Source organism: Echiichthys vipera, assembly GCF_963691815.1.
Source record: "Echiichthys vipera genome assembly, chromosome: X".
NCBI lineage: Eukaryota > Metazoa > Chordata > Actinopteri > Perciformes > Trachinidae > Echiichthys > Echiichthys vipera.
The window spans coordinates 6141490-6150871 of NC_139825.1; the positions used below are offsets into that span (position 1 = coordinate 6141490).

At 40.6% G+C, this 9382-nt stretch overlaps 1 protein-coding gene across 1 annotated transcript in view; it reads right to left on the reverse strand.

The window, feature by feature from the left end:
• LOC310966028 (receptor-type tyrosine-protein phosphatase gamma-like) overlaps positions 1–9382 on the reverse strand; it is a gene marked incomplete at both ends in the record, with an annotated part of 771775 nt that overhangs the window by 42466 nt on the left and 719927 nt on the right. Inside the window, one exon of the mRNA XM_083939815.1 lies at positions 507–598. Coding sequence (XP_083795941.1) covers positions 507–598 — 92 coding nt within the window. The remainder of the gene's footprint in view (positions 1–506; positions 599–9382) is intronic.

Below are 9382 nucleotides of genomic sequence, written 5' to 3' on the forward strand. Positions count from 1 at the left end.
GCCTGTACCCCTCCCACATTGGTGACCTAGTCTTTCTTAAACGCTAACCAAAAAGATATAAGCAAGCCTGACAATGACAGTGATTAATGTGTTATTAACCAACACGCTGGATGTTATATAAGGAATTGTGAAATGTAAAATGTTGTTGTCGTTCATTGTTGCAGTGTTTATATGCAACGTTATTGTGCTAAACATACAGAGCTAGACTATCATTTATGTGTTTACTATCAAGTTATCAAACCCCTAGCATACATGCAAACTGCTTTATATTCAACATATCAAAAGTAAACACTGAATAGACCAACCCATATATTGAGCTAACTATGTCCCCAAACACTGTTAGATATGTTCCATCTACTCACACTTAAACAGCAACACTGGACAAACAAACAAACAAACAGACAGACAAACAAACATGTCTGAAATCTCTTGCCATGGAAAAGTATTGCAGCACACCAGGCCAGCAGATTTGCGCAGGGATTATAAATGTGAGAAGTGGTTGTTACCTGGAATGAAGATGACAGGGATCGTCTCATTGGGTACCACACTGGGTGAATTGTTGTCTTCCACATTGAAGTGGGCCGCTTGGAAACAGCGCCTGACAGAAAGAAAGAGGTTACATTTTACTGATGTATTTTATTTCCATAAGTAGAGAGTTTTACAAACCCCTGACAAATGCATGCTGTCACTCTCTTCTTATTTGAGGTCAACACCCCAGAAACAACGTCTTCTTTCACGTGACTGTGGAGGATTAACCCTTGGAGTCCTTTGTGGATATAATTTTCGCAATGCTTTGTTCACTTGTCACTTGTTTAATATTATATATCTATATTATATGTTGACGAGAATTTTTCATACATAGATTTTTGCAGGCACCCAACCTATTCTCATCACAACTCATCACATACAGGCGCTTTGTAAAACTGTGATGCTCAACCCCGGTCAATGTTTCACATGGTTAACGTTATGAATTCAGACAAATGGTTTGGATTGGCCAACAAGTGTAATCCTAGATACTGACGGCCGCTATGTCATAATTTCGGGCACACTCCAGAACACACCAGTGGTCTTAGTTTCGTTTTAAGCGCCCACCTGGGAAGATGGACAGTTTTTATAAGGTTATTTGAAAAAATCCTAAACGCTGACAGTAACCAGAATATCGTGGAGGAGGACTTCAATCTGGGGCATGATGTGACTCTCGGCAAATCTTCTCCCTAACAGATTAAACTATCCAAATCAGCGCACATATTAAAAACATATGCATCACGGTTAGGAATTTCTGACCCTTGGAGGTTTAGAAATCCCCATGGTAAAGATTCTCCTTCTTCCTTTCTCCATCGACTGACAAAAGTTGGATACATGAAATTTTACAATGTCTATGGTTAGAGAAATTAAGGTTCTTACAGAATGGATCTTTGACAGCATTCCACAAAACTTGGGACCCACTGCTGGCTTTTATTAGTAATGAGCTCACTGTTATCCCTGATGATGCTGAGAGCACTTCCTAATATTTGGGAGGAGAGACCCCCCCCCCCCTCTCTTTAGATGATTTTACTCTATTTTTGTCTCATTGTACATTATTTATTTAATTATGTTATATGTTAGTTAATTACCTAGTTATTTACTGTGACTATGTCTGACATGGGCTGTTGGGAGGGATAGTGGGATTCATGTTTGGGTTTTTTGTTTTTCTTTTCCACTTTAAAGCAGATGCTCTGAAGCAGAATGCAACTGTCAAAAATTCAAAGAAGAAATTCTGAAAGAAAAGTACATACAAATACCAGAAATGCTCTTTGACCCTCACACACACACACACACACACACACACACACACACACACACACACACACACACACACACACACACACACACACACACACACACACACACACACACACACACACACACACACACACACAGAAATAATTAATTTTATCTTGGCTACGGAAGAAAAGTTGGTACATAGATAAGGACAAGATGAGAAAAAGGAACATGGGTTCGAGGTTTTGAGCGCTGCAAAACCTCCAAGGAAGGATTCTGGTTTTGGTTGGTCTTTCTGGTTCATGTATAAATGTAGAAAATTTCTGACTTTGACATGGGAGACTGCTGTTGCCATCCAGTCATTGTTGACTTTTCACCATGAGATATCTTTGAAAAAATGTGTGCACAATTTTTACGATATCTTGCAAAATTTGGTACTATATTTAACGCTGGGAAAAGGCAACTGGACATGACATCAAAACGACTTTTTTAAAGGATTTAAAAGTAATACACCCATTGGGCATTTTGAGGGGTACAGAATGAAAGTATTGCTTTTTAGTCTGAATTAATATAAAAAAAATTGTGTTGGGTTTGACAATGACTTTCTGTCACATTCTGTTTACATTAGCGTTGGGCATTGGGGGTTGCCAGGGTTGTCTGTTGTTGCTACAGAAAAAAAGAATAATTTTGAGTTGAGAGCTAGCTAATGGATTACACACCACTGAGAAAGACTTCCAGTTGAAGACTGGCTAACGTGAAATACTGTTGTCAAATTCATTGATTAGTCAAAATTAATCGTTGCCCTGTATGATTCATCACTTGACATGGAGCAGGCTGATCACTTCACACACTCGGCAATGAACCCAATCATTTTTTGTTGTTGCAACGACAATCTTGAGACACTAGATGGCGGTGTTCTGCTCATTCTCCATATCTAACCTTAAATTTAGAAAAATGGTTGTGGTTTGGCTTAGTACTTCCAGGGGCCTGTTTCACAAAGCAGGTTTAGTGAAAACTCTGAGTCTGTTAACCCTGAAATGAGGGAAACTCTGAGTTTTCCGTTTCACAAAGGGAGGTAACTCAAACCAGAGAGAGAGGGGTAACTCTAGCCTGTTTCACAAAGAGAGGTAACTTAACCTCTGGGTCAGTTACCATGGTAACATGCTCTCTGAAACTAACCTGGTCGGGACCAGATTTTTCTCAGAAAACCTTGAGTTTCTCTCTGTCTCCGCCCTCTTTCAGCCACACACGGTGTTTGATTTCCTCATTCATTCAGTCAGCGGGCGAGTTTTGGCGTAGTATAGTTCTGTCGTCTGTTTTTTTCAGAAAATCATTGCAAAAATCAGACATTAGAAGTTATATTAGGTGGCGACTATTTCACTACCATGGCATGTCCTTTTGATAACGATTCCGTGGATGAAGGTGACGCATTACCGCAAAGAGAATTAAATATTCGTCGGGAGATGATTATCAGACCGCGCATAGACGTCCTTAATATACTGCAGCCATAATTACAAAATTAATGAAATGGATCTTTTGAGCAAGTTGAATGTATTTGACTTAGCGTTTCCTAAATATAATCCCAGCTTTTCTTGCAATTCATAGGTTCAAAAGTGTGTTCTTTTAATTTGGTTACCGGTATATAAACTACTCCTATAGGTGGAAACAACAGCCTTCTGATCCAGGATATCACCTATAATGCGAGGGGGCTGAATACGCACCGTTTCATGTCACTGTCCATCATTTACATACACAACCTCACCCCTCCTTACATTTCCAACATTAACAACCAGTAATGCTCTCATATCACAGCAGATATTGTGTGTTGGGCTGCGTTTTTTTGCAAATGGGAGTTTTTTATACAACATTTATATGTTGTATAAAAAACAGCCACTTGCGGTAATATTTACTTTACCATGTAAAACATGCTCAAACTGAGGCGTCACCATGAGATTTTGCCGATGTTTTACCTGTTTGAATACCTGTATGTTTTTATGTTTCATCTTAAGCTGCTGCCAAGTGCGCTTCTCCCCCGTGTGAAGCACTTAAATGAAATAAAATTATAGGCTCCCACTCAAGCAGTTTCCCCTGTGATATTACTGTGATTACAACAGGACTACACTTAAACTTACGCACTGACCCGAGCCGCAATGTTCTCCCGCACCGTCTCCCTCTCTTTTGCTGCTGCAGCGGTGTAAACATGCTCAAACTCTCTGTATGAGCGCATTAATATTTCCAATTCCAGTTGTAGCGTAGCCCTTCGCTTCCCCGTTGCCATGGTGACTCGTCGAATCAGGGCTCCATTGATGCTGTCTTTTTTTGCTTGTGGTGCATGCCCTTAACTCTAGGTCAAACAAGTCTGAGTTGATCGACCTAACGCAAATCTGCTGTTCTGGAACCGAAAACTCAGAGTTTCCTATCTCAGAGTAGATCAACTCAGAGTTCAGGGTTAGACTCAGAGTTTTTTTAACCTGCTTTGTGAAACAGGCCCCTGGACACAGTCATGGGTCCCCCGGGTGATGGTCCTGTGTTTGGGTACCATCCACCACCTCAACCTGCCTCCCTTTGGAGATTTTCCAGCTCTTACTATGTCACCTCATTTTCTTCTTTGCTCCACGTGTAATTCCCACAGAAATGAATAAGTGGATTAGATATGAATTAGAGTGCAATCATTTTCCGGATCAGAACACACTCATGTGAATTTACTTAGTCAACAACGAAGTGGCTTGGTTTAGAAAGCACTACTAAATGTCCTACTTGGTTGTTTATCAGACCAGAATACTTTCATATGGGTCATTTTAGAAAGCAAAGATATACCATCTGTTGTGTCATTTAGATATGAGGACTTGTTGGATGAGGGCTGATGGACTGCGCAGCCCTCCACTCCACCAAATAGATACACAACAAAAAACGTCAACAATTTCATATTCAATTTTATATATAGAGTAGTGAAACAGCAATGATTTCACTATTTACCAGAAATACAGATACAACTTTTGCTCTTTTACTTTATGTCTTCTTGTTGTGTACACATTTGAAATAACAACAAACCTACTGAACTGCACTGCAGTTATATTCCTAAAGGACCACACATCTTTTTTTACATTCAACAAGTGAATGAAACGAAACTTACTGACAGTGTGTGCTACCATCTATACTTTCCAGTGTACTTATCTATGACTACAACTTCAGTGTGTGTGTGTGTGCGTCCGGTCACGTCATACCTGTATTTGATACAGAGCAGAGAGCAGAAAGTGTTCATCCTGGTGAACAAGCAGAGAATGGAGACTGCCGCATGCTGTTGCTGACATGAACTGAGAGAGAGTGCACAGGGACGGAGGGACAGAAGGAGGGGAGACAGAGGGAAGGAGGACGGCTTTCCTAACAAGGCCCGAAAGGGGTTGTTCCGTGACACCGACACACATACAGACAGCAGGTCAATCCCAAACTATTTCCTGGTGCGAGACAGCTGGTGTCATGATGCATTCAAGCAACACGGGACAAAGTTGACAAAATCATGCTGTTGTTCAAATAAAAATTAAGGAAGTAAAATTACTGTTGAATTTTACAGCCAACCCTCAGTACATGGTAATTATTGATACTCTTTACTACAAATAACTCACTCTGTCCAAAAATAGAGTAAAAGTTCCTGTTATCAGCCCGTGTCAAAAATATTACAACTAATGTAAGAAATACATATCAAAAGGTTTTAATCTGAAAACAGACTTTCAAGAAATGACTTTGTATACAAAGAAAAATAATGTGTTTTTGTACATTTAGGCATGTAAAAATGCTCTAGTAGAAACAAGTCTTCACTAAGTATATTTTCTAAAAACACAGCTAAAGGGAATTTTGGGTTGCAAATAAAAAAAATCTTTCATACCATTTTACAAGTATGTAGGCCTATATATACTGCGTAAATATATATAAAAATCACAAATCACATTGTGGTTTGCAGTGTAACAGTGTGGAAATGTAATTATTATATCATCCCAATGTTCTGCATTCACGTAGATATGACATGGATAGTGTATGATCTTCCCAGATATCTAATGTGTTTCCCAACAACATTACAATAAATAGTACATTATTAAGTAAGGTCATCTGATTTTGTTAAAAAGCTCCTATTTACCTCTTGTCCCATGTGACATGAATACAGCAGGGCAACAGTTTGGTTAATGAGTGCACACCAACTGCTGCTGGAGGGCCAATAGGATTGCAGCAGGGGTGTAGTCTGTGTGGAACACGGGTCATAACCTGTGCTTTGCTCCACAATTGGATTAAACACCTTAACAAACCCCCAGCGCCTGGTGCCAGGCCAGGCCAGTGTGTGTGTGTATGTGTGTGTGTGTGTGTGAAAAGGGTTATGCACAATTCCTCAACCTTTGACACTTACCAGTGCATACCAATGTTCTACACAAGAACTGCAAACTGCAGCTAAAAATTGAGATCATGTGATCTGAAATATACTCAAGTTTGTAAAGGAAAAACAAATCCATCATCCTGTTAAGCATATGTCAGACACCAAGTTTAATACCATATGATTACTGTGTCAGTATTGCTAACTTGCAGCAGGGTTCAATTTCCATATATCCATATATATTCATCTATTACTTTGAGTGTTGCCAATTGCATCAAAAAATTGTAAAAAAAAATTGACTCAGCTTCTGGGCCTGAAAAGTCTAGTCAATAGTAAATTTTCCTAAACCTGCATTATTTCTAATGTCCAGAAGGGGGGGGGGGGGGGGGGGGGCACTCAACGGCCCCAAATAGAAGTCAGTTTGTATAGAAGTCAATGAGAAGATGAGCCTACTTCTCACTTGATTTCTATGGTCCCATTCAGAGAAAAACAGATGATAAAGCAGGACAGGCTTAAGGTCGGGGCTACACAGCGACCTATCAATCAGCATAGAGGCTCAGTGTAACATATTCACGGACCTGTGTACATTAAAATAGCTGTGAAGTGTTTTTGGCTGTTATCAGTGCTATCGTTTCAGGACTTTAACCTTTCTACAGTGTGTTTTTCACTTCATCAGAGTCGATTGTAACTTTTTGTGTGCCTAAAAATGTGTTGGCCAGCATTCAGTGGTTGCACCTTGCTAATCAAGCAAGCTAGTTAGCGCTAGCTTTAGCTGTTAACATTTTAACTAAAGGATCATGGATACACATTGATTTGATTGATTTATTTTAATGTGAAATGTAAAAACACCCACAAGGCTCCTCTGATGCCTCAAAATTACTCTGGTTGAATTAGATATTTATTTTGTAGCATTTAAAAACAGACTGTACCTGTTTTTTTACAAAGTTAGAATTTGGTGAAGGTTAGGAAACTAAAATTACTTGGCTGTCAGTAGAAGACATGATGCATGCAGCAATCCCTGGTATTTGACATACCGTTGGATTCTGTAAACTGTATGTCATAGTCGGACACTTTTTACACCCAACCATCAACCCTGGTCTCTTCAATCAGAAGTTGTGCAGCTTGAATCAACATTTAACTTTATGTATCACAGGTTTCATTGGCGGAATTTGACAAAAAATATCAATCAATGCTGAAAATCATATCTGCCCTTGGTTTGTCTCTACCATGAATGGAATTTATTTCTGAAAAGAGGAATTTATTTAACTTGTGGGTGTTATTTGAATACCTAAAAAGCTTATTAAATGTGCTAAATGCTATCTTGAAAACTTTTTCTCCCCATAATAGGCTACCCTGGAGGTTTCAGGTGAATCTCTTTGTTTTTTAAAATCATTTCCATAAAACAAAAGCTTTAGCATCCCCAGAAGACAAATTCACACAAAACAACTCCTAGTGACTCAGCTTATCATCAAGCTGTGCATTGAGTGTATGCACTGCTGATGAGGAATGGAATTAATGAGCTTATTTAAAGGGAGGAGACCCTAATTGATGTATGAGTATATATCCCTAAATCTCCTGTATTTACAGTATAAGAATATCCCCAAAGCAATTTCAGTCAGAAGCAACTGGACTTGGTTATTTGTCTAGGATGACGCTTCACCTCTCATCCAAGATGCTTCATCAGTTCATGTACGCATCTGACCAGGCTGGGACTGGTCCAACTATCTGGTGTGGAGATCCAGGTATTGAACCTTACACAAGGCCGATGATGTCACTGGAACCCTTTGTGCACCAAGTGCCAACGACAGCCATTTGAGTGACAGTCATTGGTGGGAAGTAGGTATTAACTTTGTTAGTGCTCTATTGGGTCATAACAACAAGTCGTTGGAGTCACAGGAGGCCATTTGGCCTCAGTCCATCCTAAAGTGAAATTCCAGTGTAAAATCACCCCTAGTTCTTTTTGGGCAAATTGGGTCATTAAATAAGCCATCGAGACAATTTTTTCGTGTTACAACTATTAACGTAGATTTTCCGGAGAGTCGCTAACAGCCTGTCGCGGCTAACACAAATTGGCTTGGGGCGGCAAGTTGTACGCATTAAAACATATTTTTTAACTACTGATACTGCTCCAAATAACACCAAACCTCTGTAGTAGCATGATAAGAGTCCCTACACATTAACCGAAGTGGACAAAGTAGTATGTAAACACGGAGTGTATTAAAAGACTGTTTTGAAAGACTTACCTACTGACCCCGGTGCAACCTGCTCCAGTCGATTACCAAATACAATGAGCCCAATGATTATTTATTCCAGCAAAACACGTAAACATGGCAGTGTTTCTGGATCTGGTTTGTATACAGTTTCCTCTTTGCATGGTAGAGTTTCAACAGACATTTGTGAATGCAGCGATGAACTGTGCTCACAGACAATTGTTTTTAGAACTGTTCCTGAGCCCATGCAGTCATGTCCACAACAGAATCCGATCGGTTTTTAATGCAGTGCTGTCTGAGGGACCAAAGAACACCAAAATCCAGTATTGGTTTTCAGCCTCGTCCCTTGCGTACAGAGGACAAACTTGCATGTATCTTGCACAGCGCCAGCACTCGCTCTGGATTCCAGCAGTGGTGGGAATACATGGTCAGACAAGGAACAACCTGTTTCTTCCAAGTGAAGGTGGCCATGCAGCAAGTCTTCTGACTTGCGCGGCGTCACTGGATTTCCCGTCCCTTCAGCTCCAGAAAATATTGGTTTTAACACAGTTACTCGTTTTCATATTTGGAATCACTTGTGCCCGCTTTTAATGTATTTATTTTTTAAAACATGGACCAAAGCTTTTAACCATCAGGCCTGTGGTTGCCTCTGATTACACCAGAGAAGTAAGGAAGTGAGGTAGCCAAGCCAAAGGAACCCTGGTCAGTGGTTAACAGGGCCACTTGGGCTCTTCTGACGCTCTCTCCTCTGCCTCAAGATCTACCACATAATTACAGGTATGACGTCCTAAGCCTGCAGGATTTCCCTCCACTGGTTGTGTGCTCCAGCTCGCCTCCGGGATCCGTCCATCCAGCTGGTCGTGGCTCTCCGCGGTCCGGTCGACACCTATTCCCGAGTTCCAGTGGGCTTCCGGTCAACACCTTTTCCAGTCGGCGGTCCAGTCGACACCTGTTCCAGCCAGCGTTCTGGTCGACACCTGTTCCGGAGTTCCAGTTAGCTGTCCGGTCGACACCCATTCCCAAGTTCCAGTCAGCAGTCCGGTCGACACAC